Genomic DNA, 21,424 nt, shown 5'->3' with positions numbered 1-21,424 from the left:
TTTTTCAGTATCAAATAACAAAGATTAGGAATAAAACTTCTGAAAGGAAAGACACAAATGAAGAGGACAAAGGAAAAAAACAGGAAGGAGCAAAGGAAAATAATAGGGAATAATGTATGATTTTTACAAGCAAGTCCAAAAAATATTGAATTGCAGGTTTAATAATAAAGCCTCATTTATATTTAAAAGTTATTGTCTACTTGGCACTTGGTGTTTGTTTTGAACAGCTTTCAGCTAAACAATAAATGAAGAGTCCACATGACAGACTATTCTGCAAAACTGGCACTCTGATTATTTATTTAAGAATTTTATTTATTTATCAGTTTTACCAGGTGAGCAAACATGTTTTCCATACATTATCTTAATAGAGTTGATGAAAGACAATGTGATACAATAACACTTTTGGCTGTGAAGACCATTTCTTTTCTTCTGTAATTCTGTGTTGAATAGTAAGGATTCATACACCATATGCTGGGGACCTGGCTCCAACAGCAACATTTGGCTGAGCTCATTTTTGTATGATTCATTTTTCGCGATAACAGGGACATTCTTCTCCTCAAGGGTCTGCCAAGATTTGTAGGATCTGAAATGCAGTTTGGGGCAAGTGCAATGGAAATTAAAGGGACCACCCCCAGCTTTTAAGCAGCTATTTAAGCTGCAAGCAGCTCTTTCATCTATCAATGGTCTCTGGAACCAGAATTTACAGAAGAACAAGGTTCTCACCCACTCACTTATTTTTTCCACACAAAATCAGAATTAGGAGGACAGAATTACTGAGAACAAAGGTGTGGTTCACTGGTTCACTACCTTGAGTACAGAGAGTTATTGCAACATATTTTGTGCTTCTATCAGTAGTAAGAAACATATATATATTTCTTCCCTTAGTATGTACAGAATTTATACTAACACTGTAGTGACACATTTTCTAGGTAGGCCATCTTGCACAAAGATGCCTTATTAATTTTTGATATAAAGCTTAGATATTAATACCAAAATCATTTAAACAAGCTGGGAGTGGTGGTGAGTGCCTATAATCACAACACTCAGGGGGCTAACGCATGAAGATTGTGAGTTCAAGGTTAGCATGATCTACATAACAGGACCCCATCGCAAAAAATAAATAAATACATAAACATTGCTTAAGAAACAGTTAAGGAAGAAATCCAAGTTATTATATTATTGTTACTTACCACCATCACTTAAGTTCAAAGAAATATACTAAAACAATCATGATTATTTTGTTTTGTGATTTGGAAAATAAAATTCCTTAATTAATACTTATTCTGAGATTATACCTCCTACACCTTTTGTCCAAATTTGGCTGTCTTAAATATCTTAACTAAAAAACTCTTTGCTAAAATAAAAATAATAAGATTAAAAATCAGCTGAAGATGTAGTTTAGTGGTAGAATATTTGCCTAGCATGTGCAAGTCCCAGGGTTCAATCACCAACACTGCCAAAAATAAAAAATTAGACAGTCTTGAGGTGATTAACTAGTCAAATGCTGAATTCAAGAACCTATCTCACATCAGCATCATGACCTCCAGACAACTAATAATGAATTCAAGCATAAGTTTTTACATGTGAAAATGATAATTCACAAGGTTGTGATGAGGACAAAATGATTTCAGCAAAGAAAACTTACCACATGCCTAGTGAATGCTCAGTAATTGGGCATATTATTAAGTTGAAACTGTGATGCAAAGTATGTAGTATCCTCTGCTTTTTATTGAACAATTGGTAGTAATCACATTTTAAGAAGGTAAAACATTATAGGGTTCTTATGACAAGAGCTACTCATAGTAAAGACAAATAAAATCTCAGGCAAAAAATATGATAATTTCTCAGTTGGTATTAATTTCTGTGCTACTGTAATTAATTACCCCACATAAAAACTCTGGATTAATATTTTATAGACCGATATGTCGGTATTCTGATAGCACCAATGAGTTAGTTTCAAAAGTTGTGTTACTGAATTGATTATCGGAAAATAAGTCTAAGTATAAATATCTGCCATGTAGATTGTTGACAATGATAAAGTAGCAAACTTTTCAAATGAATATATACCTAAGTCATAATAAGAGCAACTGAAGAAGATTTTTAGTAATGGAGGTAATCAATTGTGTGACTATTTCATAATTTATCTAATTATTTTATACCACTATAAATTTTTTATATAATCATCTTTTTCATAGAAAATAAAGAAAAGATTATAGAAACATAGTATATTTAAAAACACTTCTTCAGACATACTCCAACATTAGAAGAGTTAGTAAAACTTTGAATGTGTGCAAATGAATACATGGAAAATTTGTTGATTACATGAATTGATCAATGACTAATGCAAAGAAAAGACATGCATCTTTAAAATGGGCCACAAGATATTTCATAATCATATTTAAGCTATTTTAAGAAATAATTGAGTTATACATAGAAAAAGAAAGACTAATATTTCAATAAAACTATAAGTTAGATGTCTATGATAGTGACTATAAAAGTTTATACAGTATCATGGGTTTAAATTACATTTTTGATTTGTTGTATAATTTCCATTGACTGAGATAAATGTTCTAAAGTCCAAAACTTTTAGGAGAACATACTGAATTTTTTTTAATTACAAAGCCTCAAATATTTACAATTATATACATTTCTTCTGAATAAACTATTGAAGGAAAATATCCCATGAATTTTAATATTGACCAAATAGCTTTGCTTTTGTGGTACAGAGAGGCATGGTAGCAAACATTTTGTTTCCGATGCTCAGAATGAGACGACAAGTCACATCATTCACTCAAACCTCCAATTCCCCAAACTAATAGTGCTAGAAAAGAGGCAAAGGGAATGTACAGAGTTTGAACCTCACCCTAAAGGCTAATAGAAGATAGTTCTGTCAAACTCCTTCAAGCAGGAGATGCCCTGAGCACCACTCAGCCTCCAAATCAAACCTAGGGACTCTTTAGGCGTCTGCTTCCTCTGACCTCCACATCACCACAAGACACAAAAAGGAAGTAATGTTCCTGGAATTGCTTGGAAATAGATTTAAAAGGTTTTGTGGATCAAAATCAGCATCTTGAATTGTGAAAGGAAGAAAAATCTCTCAGTGCAGAGAACAGCAAGAATGATCCTTACATAAAGCATTCTTGTATTGTAGCAAGATTAGCAAACAGACCTCTTGAGTTCTCCTTTATTCTTCATTTTCTTAGAATGGGCATCAGTAATGCTGCTAAGTGTGACGATGAACTATACAGGGTAGGCATACTCCAGCATGTGATCCGCACATGGACAAAGGAACACTCGTTTATAGCTGCTTATATAACTCAGTGAAAAGGATACTGGAAATATCACCTATTAGATTTTCTATCAACAAATCTGGAATGTCTGCTTGCAGTTAATTTGGGAGCAAATAAATAAGCCATTCAGAGACATATGGGAAATAGAAAAACATGCTTTAAATAAGATACAAAATTTGACTTTTATATCAATAGCACTTTGAGTGCAATGTAATATAAATTATTACAAGTGTAATATTTCCTTTTGTTAAAATGTTTGGTAACATAAAAGTTAATGTTTTATTTTGTGGTTATCTCTTTATAGTAATTTTATTTCACTACAGGTTATCATTACTCTAACTAAAATGTCTAGTACTATAACTTGAACCAATAATTTATGAATTTCTATTATGTGAAGATAAACATAACAGAAAACCATAGCACGGTATTAGTTTTGAAAACTATGAAAATTTAGACCTTCTGCATACATTTGGCAGAACTTCGATTAACTGACCATTTGAGAGTTGTAAAACTATTCAGTATCACCTAAACTATTTTAGCAATGAATACTGTATATGATTTTACATTTAAAAATTATACTTAGCATGTTTTAAGAAAAGGTAGATAAAAGTCTCTTAATAGTCAAAATAGACTTCATATTCATGAAATAAAAACTGCTGGCATCTCATTCATGAAATATTCCACAGGCCTTTCTTCATTTATTTATTCAAATCACCTCTTCAGCTTTCAAGTCAAATTTGATTAGAAACATGATTCTAGAAAGGCTATGTCTGAGGACACTGATATCAGTAAGGAGAGTTTGCATTTCTTATTACTAATTGGCAGTAATGCTGATAATTCTGAGTTCTCATTATCTGCAGATTTTACTTCACTTGTATTATTAACATGTCTAACATCATCTTTTTAAGATATGTGTAATATTGCCTTAATGATACAGAGATTAAGAGAGAGGCAAAGGGCAACAGGCAGAGAAGAGAGGGAGACTGAGCTTTCACAACACAACTAGAAATTACAGAGCCAGTGTCAACCTCTATTTGCCTGTTTCAGAAGCACATGTTTCTAGGGTCCTAACAAACCATAAAATACTTTCATACTCCAAACACTTTTTGAACAATAAATGAACTAAAGTGCCTAAAAGCTTTCTGATTGTGCTAGCAAGACATAAAATTGACAGAATATAGGCCAATTTCTCTTCACTTTTTATTATGCTGCTTGTCGCTATGTCAAGATTTTACTGTCTGTGGAGTATTGGTATTTCTGGTTCAAAATACCTGAACTTCTTATTTTAAATCATAATCTTCTACTGCACAATAGTTATGACTTAGGGGAGATTACTGAAGAGTTACTGTTAGATATTCTATAGCTATTTCTTAAGCAGCTTAAATCAGAACTCAACATCCTCTTTTGAATGAAGACCCTCTTTGACTTAATTTAAAAATATATTTCCCTTAAGAAAAAGAGGGCATTGAGAAAGATTCCAGTGAGGCACCACTCCTTCAACAGAATGGTACCATTTCTAAGCCTGGGCTTGTTGCTTTGCGGGGCCTCTGCATCTATTTTTGGACCCTAGATATGGTTTGATAATTGTTATACTATGCCAAGTCAAAGTCTGCATCTTGCAATGCATAAAAGACAATGTACTACCTTCCTTAACTAAGGCAATTTATTTTTAAATTCATGGAAAATTTTAAAAGCTTTTCAAGTTTTCTCATGTTATTCCTAATGGGAAAGGGTTTTTCAGTTGAATGCTCAGCCATGATAAAATACCTGTTCATGTTAAAACATAAAAAACATGGAAAAAATTCAAGGAAACCAATGCCTGCACTTTAGGTAGTTCATGGCTTAATTTGTTCCCTTCCTATGAGCACTTAAATAGAAATTGTTATTTTATTTTTAATCATGCAGTTAATTTGCAGAGATCAACTGGCAGATTCACACAAAGTATCATATATTTCCTCTTGTAAATATGAATTTGAATTAGGTTATTTTTGATTGCAAAGAAATAAAGATGTTACTGAACAATTAATAAGAATAAATCTGTAAAAGTCAAAAATTCAAATGAAGATTAAGAGTCCAGACGATTATAAGATTTTTATTCATACATCTTATATTTAGCCGAAAGCACAATACTATTCCTATTTGTAGAAGCTTTGGTCAATTGTAAAGAAATAGCAAATTCTAGATGGCCAATTAGATGAGAATTTCAGATACAAAATGGATAATGTTTTAGCTTAAGTATTTCCACAGTATTGCAATGCTTGGAATATTCAAAACTTTTTTTTTTTTTTACTAAATCTATGGTAACTCTTCAAAAAACTGCTACTGGTGCATCATATATAATTTTTTTAAAAACAAACTTGTCTACACAAATAAAATAAAATGCAGAAACTCAAGATACACAACCAAAGTAATGTCTATCTTTTCTCAACCAGCTAGCAAGAAATGTATCTTTCCTTATCTGTTGCTTATGAGGACAAAATTGAAACTCAAAAGTGTGCTTAGATAACTTTCAAGTTTGACTTTATATTTTACAATAATACCTAACATGATTGAAGACTTTACTAGGAATTTACAAGTATTCTAAGGGACTTATATTAAGTGATTGCAAACATACAAATCTGTGAGGTAAATAGCCTTGCACGAATGTTCATGTTATAGATGAGGCAGCTGGAACAGAATGACCAAGGTCAAGCAGCAGGCAAACAGAAGAGACATGATTTTTACTGTCTGTCTCTATAGCAGTTAACCACTATTCATACTTCCCCTCAGTCCCTTGATATGTCTTTAAAATGTATTTTGGTATTCTAGATGATTGTATTTGCTAGGATATACAACCTAAAACTTAAAGTTCCAGAAAGAAATTTAATCTCAATTGGTCTCTCTCTTTTTCCTACCCTCATATTAGGTTGCTATACGTACCCATGTAATTGTCTAAATTTTAAAAACCATACATTTGATCCAGAAAGAAATAATGTAAAAGTAGATGAATACATTAGGAATCCTCAAATACAATGTACCAAGAAGACCATCAAAAAAATAGGCAAAATAATAAGTCAATAACATTAGTGAGAAACTATGTTTCAGTAAGCAGTAAAAGACCAACACCAATGTCACCAATCTATGCTGGAGCAAAGGATTTATAATATTGAATATGTGAACAAACTCCACTTCCAAATGTTGAAGAACAATTATATTTTGGGCATGCAAACAAAGGTAGTACATATTGTAAATTTGCCAGTTAAAAAACAGGACAGCCAGTTAGATGAGAATTTCAGATAAAAAATGTGTACTATTTTAGCTTAAGTATTTCCACATATTGCAAAGGATACAACAATATTATAATATGTGGAACATAATCTCACATTTCATTGTTCATCTGAAATTCAAACTTAACTTGTCATTTATATTTTATCTTCCAACCTTATTCTAATGTTATTAAAATTGGGGCATCCATGTATTTGTCATACTAATCTGAATAATTCTTAGTCTGACTGAATTCATGGTCAAAAATAGCATTAAAATAAATTTGGAATATTTTAGAAAAAGCAGATAGCGTCTCTTCAAAAGTTTAGAATATTTTTAAACCTTTAGATAATATAATTTATTTATGAGTATAAATAAGTTATTGATTAATTTCTATTTTTCTTGTGATATAACTTTATGTTGAAGTTCTAAGAACTTTATTTTATGCTCCTATGACTTAATGAAATTAGTAAGCCCTTTATTTTTACACATAGCTACTGCTTTGCATATGTATCTACCATTTTTGGCAGTTTCAAATTATTATTAACACAAATGTTCAAAGAACTTTTCTCCATTTAGGAGGATTACGCATTGAGGGTTAAGAAGAATTCCATTCTTCTTTATTGATTCTTAAGAACTGAATCAAATGATAGCGCCTATGGAAATGAGTATCCATACAGCACACAAATGAAAGCTGACATTATACATACTTTATACCAGGAGGAATATTTATGTAACTATAATATTAAACACATGACATCTGTGACCTCAAATGAAGTTTAAATACAATATATTACTATTAACTTTTATATTTTTATGGTATATGAATATTCAGGTTTTTTGTGGAATAAAAGTCATACTTAAAATTGATAGATCTTATACTTTCCAGAAGAGAAAGATTTTGTCCTTGCTCATTTTACATGAATCTTCTAACTACATCAAAATTATGACATTGTTCCCTTTTATACTGAATACTTAGAATTCATATAATGAGCATAATTATTTCAAGAAAACCAGTGAAGCTTCTGGGGTATAAATCTGTTTTAATATGTAATTTATTCTTTAATAGTCTGTGATGTTTTGGAGCCACCTATCAAATATGGTATTTTTAAAATTCACATGGAACGAATGTAAAGATTCAGAACTTGAAACTAACACAATTCTAAAATTTTCTTTCTTTTTCTAATTTATAACCATAATTTTGCAATTCAAATTTCACCATGGTTCTTTTTCAATTTAAAAGTTGTGGTAAATAATTGCGATTTTGTTTCTTCTATACACTTTCACTATCTATTGATAATGACAAATAAATGTGGTAATGTGTAGGCTGAGTTTTATATTATGTGCCAGCAACTCTGTGGTTCTCAGGGTGCATATTATTCAATACACAGTCAGTGTTCTGAATCACAGTACTACATTACTTCAAAAATTCCACCATGACTATGTACAGAGCTCAAATATCTCCTAGGAGCTTTCCAAGTATTCCCTGACGACAGTACTGTCTGAATTTTGCATTCTTTGCTACTACCCTGCTGCCATGATTTCTTTCTTGGATTCCTTTTCCCTCTTCCAATTATCACATTTAATCCCTGCTACCTTTATTAAAGACTGTGGAATCCTCAGTAAAGTCCTCAGTTGAGATTTGTTCAGGCTTCTGACTTATAGAAACAGACAAATGGATATATTATATTTATATAAATTTCTAATATACAATAGATAGAAGAGTAAAGACATGAGTAGATGTATATTTAGTTTATAACCTTGATGATTCTAATCTAGAAAATATTCTGCCCTCTGCAGGTTTGAGATGAAAATAACAATAGACAAAATTTTAATTTAGATTTAGAAAAATATATTCAATAAAGCAAGGAATTAAAAGTCTCATTGAATTTTAAAGTAATTAAATTACGTTTTCATATTGCTGAGAATTTAGAACCTTGCTTCTCCATTAAATTCAAATCAAAGTAGGACAGATTACCTTGTTTCTACATTATTCTCTGAAATGATTACAAAAACATCATGGTGAAAGAAAATACAACAGATTACAGATTCTTTGAATCTGCATGTTTTTCACAAGCCTGGAGGCTTGTGGAGAAGGCTTATTTCTACTTATACAGAAAGAAGAGCAATAGCTCAGAAAAAGTGTTCAATAAACCAGCGAAAAAAAATCAAACTCATGTTCAAATTCTTAAGGTACATTATGATTAACGATTTCTTCAGTATTTATTAGCAGAATTCCTTAGAATTGAGATTAGATAAAATAATTTTATGCCCTAGAACCACTCTCAAGTTTTGGATCAAATGGAAATAAAGCTCTGTGTGTAGCAAAAAAAACAAAAAAAGATAATTTTACTTTTCTGAACTTTTACGAAGTCTTTTATTTTATTAACTTAGTACTAGTTCCTCAAAATGACAGCCTGCCTCTTATACCCAATCTTTTAGACTACAAATTTTTCTGAGCTGGGGCATCCTGTGTCTTTAGGACTAATAGGAAGAATATGCTTTATGTAAATTTGTACTTGATATATAAAAATACATACATTAAAACCTTTTTTTTCACCCTTGTTTTCAGATGCTTTTCCTGAATGTTATATGAGGTGAAAATGTAATTTTAAATGCATTATTAAAATTGTGAAAAATATAGACAATTAAATTTTAAAAATTAATACCTAAAACTGGAAACAACTATTGTTAACATAATGCATTGTTTCTAGATTTTGTTTGTTTGATTAGTTTTATTTTGGTAGAATACATTTAATGTGTTTGTATTTTTACATGTTTGTAAAATGTTGATTTATTAATTTAGTCAAAAAATATGGTTGGCCCACTGTAAAAAAGGTACTGTTATGTATAGAGAATAGAAAAATGACCAAATAGACCTTAGAGATTAATAGTGGGGGGAAAATATTGATGAAATAAACATACATATCTTACTTAAGGAAATGATAAGTGACGATTGTTCCAGTGGAAAGAGAACTGACAAAAGAATCAAAAGATATAAGTATTATTTTTGTCTTACAAACTTCATGACTTTAGGCAAATCAGTTCCCTTTTTATCCCTCTGTATCAAACAATGTTACACTGAAAGATTTGCAGGGTCTTACTAAGGTCTAATTTTTCTTAACCTAATACCAAAAACGAACAAGAAAAAACAAAATGAAATGAACATCTAAAAGTGCAAAGTAGTTTTCTCACAAGTTGTTCAGTCAATGAGTAAATTACTCACCCATCTTAGTTTTAATATTTCATTTCTCAAATTTCCTATTAAAAATCAAGTTAGTGCTCCAAAATTTAAAACACAATGCCAGTGATTAATGTTTTGAATAATACAATATGAGAAAACATGTATTCAGTGAAGGTGACTCTCTGCATAGCAAAAACATAAGCAGTGGAATCATACATTCCTAAATTCATTTCCCAGCTCAGCTACTTGCTAAGTAGTTTTAGACAAATAACTTAAATTTTCTGAGTTTCAGTTTACTTGTAATGCTATCTGATTTACAGTACCAGTTTAGGTACTGTAGGTATCAAAACCATTCACTAGAATTCTGGGATCACAAATTGACTGCAATAAATATTGACCAAAAATATCATCAAATCTCAAAATTGTGTATAGTGAGATATGATTGAGAAGTTACTTCAGGTAAATTCAGAGGTGTATGGCAGACAGTTCTAATATGAAGTTAATAAACGCTGCAATTTTGCGCATGGCTAAGCAACAGAAAATCCTTAAAAATAACATTTAAAGACATGCAAAATTTTATATCTATAGCTCTATTCGTGTTTCTCAATGGGACAAGATTAAGACTCAATTATAACATAGTGGTAATAACCTATGTCTGATCTGATCATGTAATTGTTTTTGTCTCCATTTATATTAGTGCAATTCTTTTCTCTACATATATTTTAACAAAAAAACATCTTCAATTGACATTCCCCTTGCAATTTTTTTTAAATTAATGGTTTGTGATCATGTTAATGCGTTAACTTCTTAAGGAAATATGATTTGCTGCTATTTGGGAATACAATAAATCTTTGCCTGAAATAAAAGGCAAAAAGTAGTGTAATAAAAACTGCATATGTGCATCAATTATGGGACAGTTGCTCAGAATTTGGATGTGTCTAGAACATAGAGACACCATCTATGTGGTTGGCAAGGGGATATTAGACTTGCCTTCCTAAACTCCTCAAACTGCCCTACAAATGAAACAGTGCTAAAGTTTGTGGTTAATGATTTTATTACTAAATTCTAGAGGTAAGTTTTGAAAGACTTTATTTTACTTAAAAGGTCTTTAATGGAGGCAATTTTCAATTTCTGTTCTAGTCTAACAAATACATATGTAATTACTTAAAATATTTGCTTAATTGCATCTTTACCATTTGAAACATACTTAAGTGCATAAAATATATTCACTATATACACAACATCTGCTTTTACTTTTGCAATGAAACCATGCTTCTAGATTATGACAATAGAGAAAGAAAGAAGAAATAAAATGTGATAGCATGTATTTCATATATTGATTCTTATTTTTCTGCCAGTTTCCCACTATATTTAAACTTTGTATTTTAGAAAATTTAAAGCATGTAAAAAAATAGCACAGTGTAATAACCACCTAAGTATCACCAAATCTCAATAACTACTAATGTTTCACATATTAATATAAACCCACCATATAATTTTAATGATTACTATTATTTTGCTGGAAGAGTATGAAAACATATCCTAAATATCATCCTGTTTCGTCCATAAATTTTTCATGACCTATCGCTGCAAATGAAGACTGTCTTTTAACAAAACTTAAATTTCATTATCACTTTTAACAAAATCCATAATACATTACAAATACTATTTAAAACCCATTCCATATTTACATATCTACAATTATCTTAAAATTACTTTTTTTTTTCATTTTTCTTTTATTATTCATATGTGCATACAAGGCTTGGTTCATTTCTCCCCCCCTGCCCCCACCCCCTCCCTTACCACCCACTCCGCCCCCTCCCTCTTCCCCCCCCCAATACCCAGCAGAAACTATTTTGCCCTTATTTCTAATTTTGTTGTAGAGAGAGTATAAGCAATAATAGGAAGGAACAAGGGTTTTTGCTGGTTGAGATAAGGATAGCTATACAGGGCATTGACTCACATTGATTTCCTGTGCGTGGGTGTTACCTTCTAGGTTAATTCTTTTTGATCTAACCTTTTCTCTAGTACCTGTTCCCCTTTTCCTATTGGCCTCAGTTGCTTTAAGGTATCTGCTTAATTTCTCTGCGTTAAGGGCAACACATGCTAGCTAGTTTTTTAGGTGTCTTACCTATCCTCACCCCTCCCTTGTGTGCTCTTGCTTTTATCATGTGCTCATAGTCCAATTCCCTTGTTGTGTTTGCCCTTGATCTAATGTTCACATATGAGGGAGAACATACGATTTTTGGTCTTTTGGGCCAGGCTAACCTCACTCAGAATGATGTTCTCCAATTCCATCTATTTACCAGCGAATGATAACATTTCGTTCTTCTTCATGGCTGCATAAAATCCCATTGTGTATAGATACCACATTTTCTTAATCCATTCGTCAGTGGTGGGGCATCTTGGCTGTTTCCATAACTTGGCTATTGTGAATAGTGCCGCAATAAACATGGATGTGCAGGTGCCTCTGGAGTAACCGTCTTTTGGATATATCCCCAAGAGTGATATTGCTGGATCAAATGGTAGATCGATGTCCAGCTTTTTAAGTAGCCTCCAAATTTTTTTCCAGAGTGGTTGTACTAGTCTACATTCCCACCAGCAGTGTAAGAGGGTTCCTTTTTCCCCGCATCCTCACCAACACCTGTTGTTGGTGGTGTTGCTGATGATGGCTATTCTAACAGAGGTGAGGTGGAATCTTAGCGTGGTTTTAATTTGCATTTCCTTTATTGCTAGAGATGGTGAGCATTTTTTCATGTGTTTTCTGGCCATTTGAATTTCTTCTTTTGAGAAAGTTCTGTTTAGTTCACGTGCCCATTTCTTTATCAGTTCATTAGTTTTGGGAGAATTTAGTTTTTTAAGTTCCCTGTATATTCTGGTTATCAGTCCTTTGTCTGATGTATATTTAAAATTACTTTGTTTACAATACTGATAAAAGAAAACCAAATTTTTGATCATCATGAGAGGTTTCGATGGCCTTAACACATTCTATGAGTTGATATTCAAATCAAATATTTGTGAATACACTCAGTATTTACATTTCCAGTAAACACTAATTTCACATTGATATATACCAAATAGAATGAATTTCTTTGTCATGTTCCCTTTTTAAAAACATTTTGGTAACTAGAAATCCATGTCATGTATCATTTTTATACCCATGCACAGTACAAGTTAATAAAATGCTATATAATTGTTTTAGCAATAAATATAAATACAATTTTACATAATGATTTAGGAATATAATTTTGACATATTAATATATTTTCTGCTTATACATATCCCTTAATCTATACCATCATATTCAAACAGATATTGACTTTCATTGCTTAGATGAAAATGAAACAGGATAATGAAGGTTGAAAAAGCATTCAATTATTTAGCAAAGTCCTAAGCTTATCATGAGATTATTTTCTGACTGCTACTGAGACAAATACTACAACATCAACAGCAAGAAGTGGAGGAATTTTGTCTTGGAGTGAACATATCAAGCAAAACAATGGACATCTCCAACCTTAGACATTAAAAATATTTACTCATCCTGGATGAGTAAAATAAAACAAGAGGAAAGGGATGGAAACAGAGAGGAAAGATTCTATATCACGCTGATTGGATAGAACTAATGAAACATAGATGATTCAGAAAAGGAAGTTCTAGAGTCCATGGCAGAGTCAAAGGAAGCAAGACTATTTCAAAACAATGATCCTCCTTATGCATGTAGGCATCACAACCTTGGCAAGATAGAATCAGAATATTCATATGAAGGCCCTAAGGGCTAGAACAAAGCAGTCTCACTTGAGATTTGTGGACCTGATGAGACAATGGACATAAGCACACAGATGACCAGAATGGGCCAGTTCCTTTAGGGATGACACTGAATTGAGGGAAGGGATAACACTGAAATTTCTGCCAACCCAATGTAATCAGAATTAAAAAAAAATGAAAGCTTAATTTTTAGCTCATGTAAATTAGTGACATAAGAGTCATATCTAGTACACTAAAGATTACACTAGGAGCCTTTACAAACCCCATCAATTATTGCTTAATTTGCAAACTTCATGTATATTTGGCATTGCAGATTGTGTTAGTAATTTTTGTACTATGTACAAAATATGTGAGATAGTTAATGTATAAAGGAAAAACTATTGATTTTTGGATCATGGTTGCATTGTTTCATTCCATGGTTGGTTGGCATCATTGCATTTGGGCCTATGACACCGCACAACATGGTAGAGCAAAAATTCTCAATTTGTGGAAGCTGGGAAGGGAAAGAGAGAGAGACATCAGCCAGGGTCCCATATCATTTTCAAGGGTATTTCCTCAATGACCTGAAGACTTCCCACTAGACACTACTTCTTAAAGAATTCATCTCTCCCAACAGTATTACATTGAGAAACTATCTTTAACATATGGGCCTTTGGAGGACATTTCAGATCCAAACTACAGCACATGGAAAGACTTTCATCATTTATTTTTTTTAAATCAAGAGTTAGATATAATATAAAACTTACAATGCCACGAACTCAAAGATGAAATATTGGAAATGAAGAATATTATATATCAATGTATCTGTGTGTAGTGTAGAGCAAGTACAAAAGTAAGAACTTGTTAAAGTTCAAAGTTTCTAAGAACTGCACTGCATGAATTCATTTATATTAATTTCTTCCAGAAATGCATAGTGAAAACAGTTATTATTAAAATTAGTGTTCTTTTTAAATATGTTTTAAAACAGTCATTATACTTATAAAACAGAATCCTTACAAGTATAATACTTATTACTTGGTAACTCTTCAGATAATAACATTTATGCTTTTTCTTTCACTTGCTATAAAATCATGGCTGTTCAAAAATTATTAGAGACATAAGACAGAAAATTACACTGAAGACAAAGTAACAGTTGAGATCTAATATCAAGATGATTCCTGTTAATGATTACTGTTTCAATTCTACTGCATCCCACTTCACAGATTTCTCAAGTTTAATTACAAAACTGTGTCAGCAAAATTTATAGATACTACATCATAATACTTTCCTAATAGGAACTTGTGTTTAGCATTAATCTTTTTATATTTTCAGTCTATTGTAATTAATTCTTCTTTAGACAATTATAAAGGAGGCTACAGTTTTGAGACCTATTAAGCTTGAAAGGAGCTGTTAGCTAGTAATGTACGTCAGCCTGCTCATTTCTCTATTTCATCTCTTTCCTTGCACCCCAATGATGAAGGACTATGTTTCTACCAAGAAGAGGCTTAACATTTAATTAACCATTATTCTCCTGACATTATTAAAGTCACTAAGTTGGGTTGAATGTTGAAGTATGTAATGTTGTGCCATCCCTTAGAGCTCTTTTCCAATCAGTAGAATGGTAAAAATTCTGCGGACTTCTAAAAGAATGCTTGAAAGTAGATTTTTTTCTAACATTAGGACCTCTTCTATATTCTTCAGTTTGGCAGCTGGCCCAGTGCTATTGCTCAGGAGTAAGAAGTAGTCTTTGTGTGAGTAGCCAGACACATTGGATAAAGTTCTAGCCAAGGACAGTTTAGCTTAACTACACATTAAGGGCTCAGAAAAAATGTTTTTCTTTCTCTTTTTCTATCATTGGAAAATGCAAATGTAGTCTTTTTTATGTGTAGGCTTAAGAGAAAGGAGGGAATACTAATAAAAATTATAGTCTAAAAAGCAAATTGTCTGTTCATTTGGATCAGACAAGTTCACCAACCATCAATGTGCAAATTTTATCTCATTCTTCTTTATTTTTGTATTCCCTGAATACATATTTCCTTTAGTAGCATCAGAAGAAATGACCGGTGAACTTTTCTGGGGTCTGCTTAAAGTATTCAAAGTAACAGTAACACTCTTGACAAATAAATAAATGGAAATAAAATGAAGATTAGTATTATCACATAATTATTTTTAGTAATAACTTTTCCATAAAACCTTTATATATTTCCCTTGCATTTAAGTTATATACCATAAGCCATGTTTTTTGTTAATATATATATTTAAATTAGCATTTGTACTTAAACATAAGATTTACAGTCCTTTAAACAAATCTTTAGTAATATGTTATTTCTTGTAAGAGTTAACAGAGAAAGACTAACTTGTGCATGTAGACTGCTGCTATGGTATACATAACATGATTTTGTTATTTTTTTTTGTAAAAAGATATTAGTTGTTCCTAGGTAAACAAAGACACATGGCAAATAAATACATAACCATTAATTTGTACCTTTAGTTAACAGATCCTAAAATATTGCCTTTGGTTTCTAGTTGAATATTTTTTAATTCTTAATTCCATTAATTAATATTAAATTACCCAAATGTTAGTCAACTTCTAAAACCTACTTATTAAGCTTACTATACTCTGTCATTCCACATATGGTTCTAAAACGTTTCATCATTATTGCTAAAAAGAAAATGATGAAACAATGTCTCAGGCAAGTGTAAATTCCCCATGTATAATTGCACATATTATTACTACTTTAAAAATACTTCTCTAAAATAGCTTTGCTAAGTTTAAAGACAAGTCCCAGAACAATTTGTAGCATATTTAAAATGTGAGTCATTTTGTTTTGATTGTCATCCAGGCCCAAAGACAACAGAATTCAACCATTCTCACATACTTGTAGAAGAGGCTATCAAAACTAGTTTTGAGACTTTTAGCATAAGGCCAATAGAAAATGTTTTAAAATTGGACAGGAGGGAGCTGCAGACAAGGAAAACAGAGACAGGATTTGTAGTTTCACCTATGCCAACTTCTCCACACAAGTTTAGGAAAGTTTGGCTCAATGGAATCACTTAGATTAACTGCTGCTTAGATTGATTAATGTCAAGAAATCTATACAGAATAAACAGGTCTTCAGCTTTCCCAAATTCAACAAGATGAAAGTTTGTTTCTTTGAGTATGGTTCACCCTGGAAATGTTAGATCAAAAGAAGCACTTATGTTTTCCATATGTCCAAATTATAGGATGGGAAATAGCAAGAACCAAAGCTGGCATGTGCTGTACTTAGATCCTTCTAAATGGCTGACAATATGGAAAGGGACAGTTCAAAATTGTAGAAGTCAGAGAAAACCAGATAACCAGAATGGAGCTAGTTAAGAAAGTTCTTTTGTGCATTTTGTCTCCACTTGATATTCTCACTTCAATCACAGAAATGCCAGAGGCACTTTAATGTCTAAAGCAGTAGGAGTCAGATAGCTAGAAAATTAAGAAAATTCACTATAACTTCATTTCTCACTCTAGCCAACCAACATGAAGCAGATTCAAAATGAATTTAAAAAAGAAACAATGTTTTTGTTCTTTTTGTAGTTTGGCTTTCTTCTTGGGATTAATACACCAGGTTTAGTTTCACACCAAAATTGAGAGAAATGTAGAGAGATTTCACATAGACTCCTCCCCCGGCCCTCAAAAAAGCATAGACTTCTCCACTATTAACATAGCTCATCACAGAAAAACTTAAAGAAAAAGAAATTATAGTAATTACTATGGAATGGACATTACATTTTTAATTGTCTTTTTAAAAATAAAAGTGCATTAGTCAGTTTTCCATTTACTTTTTTATTTTTGATAAAAGCATGACCAAAAAATGTTGTAGCCTTGCAAGATTTTCTCCACAGACAAAGGGTGAAGTCTCTCTAGGCTGAATTTGAATAGAGAATGATTCCTGAATTGGGGTGGGGAGGCCCTGGATAATAAAGTTTTAAGCCTACAGCCCGCTCAACATATTGGTGAAAAACAGGTCATTCAAAACTTAAGTAGATGCAAAAAAGAAAGAAAAAAAACAAACAAACAATATAGTTTTCTCCCCTCTTCACACTGATTTTAATCTCTATTAATCTTTTAATTCCTATAAAAGTATTCATAAGATTCTTCAGAAAATAGCATTCCCCAAGACACAAATTCTTGTGTGTCCCCAAGGCACACATATTCTTATTGCTCATTGATGATATTCTATTCAACTATATCTTATCAATTTTAAACAAGGTGCTTTCCTATTGCATCATCTTTGCTATCAGGGTTCAATGATATTTGTAATCACCTTTTCTATTTTCATGGCTTATTAAATAAAAATGCATCTTACAACTTAACAGCCAATATATTAAGCACATTACACTTGAACTATTTCAAAGAATATAACAACAATAAATCCAGCAAAAACAACCAAATGTTCCCTTACTTGTACCCCAGTATTACTCTTTAAAGCTCAAGTGCACAACTGAACCAAACAACCACAAGCTTTGCAAGTTTTGAAGACTCACCAGAGTTGGGGTCAGAGTTGCCATCTGCTTCGGTCCTCTTGTCCGGAGAGGCCTGGTCGTAGAATTCGTCCTGTGGCTGAACCAGAGGAAGAGGATGTGAGATCAGGGTTCCACTACCCACCGGCTCGTGGTCTCCCAGACCACTGTCACTGCAGCTTTCCTGGGAGCCGTCGGGGAGGTGAAAGGTAACACGACGCTGCGACTACAAAGAAGACCACAGGACATGAGATTAACACTCACTCCTCCCGAACGAAGTGTTCATGCGCAGCGGACGACATAATCAAAAGTCGTCCACAAAGGAAACAGTGTAAAATCAAAATACAAGAGACTAGGAGCAACGCTAAGAACAAGCATGCGTTATTTACCATTTATAAGCAAGGTACAACTGGCAAAATACCAAAGAGAATTTCACTCTTGTGTAATTCATGATCATAAAATTAATGGAAAGTCTTTGAAAAGTATAACGAGAAAGGCAAAAAGGAATACTGATACTAGTAATCCAATTATACAAGAAACAACCTAAGTAAGAAGAAATAGTAAATGTATTTCTTTTATAGATCTGAATAAATATTTAGGTAATGCAACATTGCAATTCTTGTGAATGACCAGACACTTTGCTTACTAGATGTTTTTACTGTCAATTTTTTCAATTAATGCATTTGGTGTGCTATTTCCTGCTATTTTTAAAGGACAAGTTCTATTTTTTTGGTGATGCTAAACCAATATTGGACCAATTAATTAAAATTATTATTTCAATTTACCAAGTTACAATTGATAAACATGAAAAGAGACTACTTAAAACATAAGGAGAGATTAAATTAGTAAGTCATTAGTGACCACTGGCCCAGATATTTCTAACAGTGTTTGCTTTCAGACTATTTCAGTTGAAAGGTGTTTAGACTATCAATTTGGCTTGTATTTGTACAGTATCATTGTTAGAAAGGAGCTGAAGTTTGTTACTTCGATGCATGTTAGTATTTTAATAAACTAAAACTGTACACTTCAGCACAGAACTCAATTTAGTTCTCTTGGTAAATGTTCTTTTACTGATGCAATTCATGAAATATGAGAATATTTACAGCTATGTGGGATGGAAACTTAGGCCTTAGGGAATTACATGACAGTAGTAAATTTATGCTGTAGTACTAAACTTTGTGTTCATTCTGTTTAACAGCCAAAAGATCTTCCAATATCATGCCACATGTGACCACTTTTATACAATTATAATGACATTGTTACTATATAAGCAAAATATATAAAATATAAATGTGTAATATATAATGTAACCATTTTTAGCACCTAATATTTGTGTGATCCAAGAGACAGTTTACAGATTGTATCTTATTCAAAGAAAGAGCAATACAGTCCGAAGCCAAATGTCATAGATATACTGCATGTCTATAAATGTGCTTTTATAGACTGAATGATAGAAGAGAGTCTGTTTTCTATGAGTCACTGGTTCAAATCTTGCTCACCGTCATAATGAAGAAGAGCTGATACTACTTTATTGCTGTTCAACGACCTGTGTGAAATGACTTGATAGTTCAGTACGTTTGTAATGAACTGATACCAACATCACATAAACTTTAATTATAAATGGTACTAATTGTGTCTATTTTAGCACATTTCATCTTGGTGCACAACTCTTTTAGCAACACTGTTACTCTCTCATGTGCCTAGGTGAGTGCTATAGAAAAGGTTAGCTGACCTTGAATATTAAGATTAGAAATGTAATTCTTGTATAAGGAAGGTCATGATACCATTTTTATTTTTTGCAATGTCTCCTCTTTCATGTAAATTTCATGCTCTAGGGAGAACCACTGCCTTTCAGTTTATATTTCACTATGCCCTATATTCTTTGTTATAAAGTTAGCATTTAAGGACAATGATCAAATTGTCTAATAGAAGTGACTATCAAACACAGCTCTTAAAATAATAGCCCAACTTAAAAGTCCATACATTTTAAAGTGTTGTCAGTGTTTATCTCTGGAGGAATCTCTTAGTTATCTTTCAAATGTGTAAGGAAGAAGCAAAGCATAAAAGAAAACTAACGAAAAAGATGATTCTGTAACTTTATAAAGCATTTCTAAAAGCTTCATAAACCATTAAGAAGTACACACTTCATAATATATGTATTTCATAATAGAATAGAAACATTGTGACCTTTTATAAACATAACTAATGTTGCATTAATTACTTTTGGTCCTAAGCAATGTCTATATGTTCAATACCAGTCATACCTTAATTCAGCAGTTTTACAGTGTGGATATTCTGCATTATGGGTACTATGACTACACTGAGAATAAGAAGTGAAAAACTTCTAAAACTTGCAAAGACAGCTTATTAGACTCCATCTTACATATATTATACTCTGATATTTCTTTAACACTTTATAAATGAAAATAAGAAAAAAATGTAAATTTAGTGTAATTTATTTGTAATGAGACACTGTAAAGTAGAGTGATATAATGTTTAAACTAGTATGGCTTATGGAAATATTTCTTAATTAATTTGACGTAAAGATGTTTAAGACTTAATTGGAAGAATTGTGCACAATTTATCAGTCTGCTGAGAGGTGGCAGTGGTGATGTATATGAACTAAGAATCTGTACATGGATGTTACGGTATGAGGCAAGTTGATCGAGCAAATCCATCTTTAATTTATCATCATAATGATGGATGTAAGTAGAAGAATGAAATATCAAGACAGAGCCAAGGAGAGGATCTGAGTAAATTGAAATATAGACCAACTAGGAACAGAAACGTGTCAGTGAACAGAAGTTGTATTTGTCCTTAAGGGCTCATCAGTATTGGTTCAGATTGAGTTGATGAGAACCAGGTGAGAAGCCAGAATGAGACCTCCTGGCTTGGAGCTCTGGCTCCACAGAGATGGCCCAATTCACACTATTTGATCTCTTTGAATGAGTTACTGGCTTTGAAAAAGTGAACAAACTAAGACCTTGACCATAAGAGTGTTATAAGGATCAAAATATATTAAAAAATATTTCTTGTATATAATAGTAGATATATTGTATATAAATACTCCTTAAATTTAACACATCTTTTTAAGTCTGTGTCTTATCAATGTTTGGCTAGTTTTAAAGATATGACTTCTTTACCCCTGGGAGGGTAATTGTTTTAGAAGAGAAACTCATTAGGCATGGAATTTTGGCATGTCTAGCAATGTACCTATGTCAGCTAAGGGTCTACTCTGAGGTGATGCTCCTCTTAGGTGGGTGTGAGGGGTAGGGAAGACAGTGTAATTACATGGTCTCTCCTCCGAAAAATTGAAAGTTTGCCAATTATCTTTTCAGAGAACCTAAAATTGTGTGTGTATTTGGAGAGAGGAAAGAAAGAGAAGGTTTTATTTATTGCCTACAAGAATGTTGTTTCTTGGCTTTATCCTCATGGAAATATGCCTAATCTGGGTTATAAATGTTGTCAA

The 21,424-nt window shown here is 32.1% G+C and overlaps 1 protein-coding gene across 15 annotated transcripts in view; it reads right to left on the bottom strand.

Moving 5' to 3' along the window:
* The window catches only part of Pcdh9 (protocadherin 9), an 888,530-nt gene that overhangs the window by 310,091 nt on the left and 557,015 nt on the right, over positions 1-21,424 (bottom strand). For 8 of the 15 annotated variants that reach the window (XM_074043252.1, XM_074043253.1, XM_074043255.1 and 5 more), the window contains one exon: positions 17,980-18,181. In XM_074043252.1, the coding sequence (XP_073899353.1) occupies positions 17,980-18,181 (202 nt within the window). The remainder of the gene's footprint in view (positions 1-17,979; positions 18,182-21,424) is intronic. The other 7 variants (XM_074043257.1, XM_074043263.1, XM_074043261.1 and 4 more) reach the window with 1 other exon arrangement.

Source organism: Castor canadensis, chromosome 10, assembly GCF_047511655.1.
Source record: "Castor canadensis chromosome 10, mCasCan1.hap1v2, whole genome shotgun sequence".
Taxonomy (NCBI): Eukaryota; Metazoa; Chordata; class Mammalia; order Rodentia; family Castoridae; genus Castor; species Castor canadensis.
The sequence above is the reverse complement of the archived record's forward strand: the minus strand, read 5'-3'. Positions and strand labels throughout refer to the sequence as shown.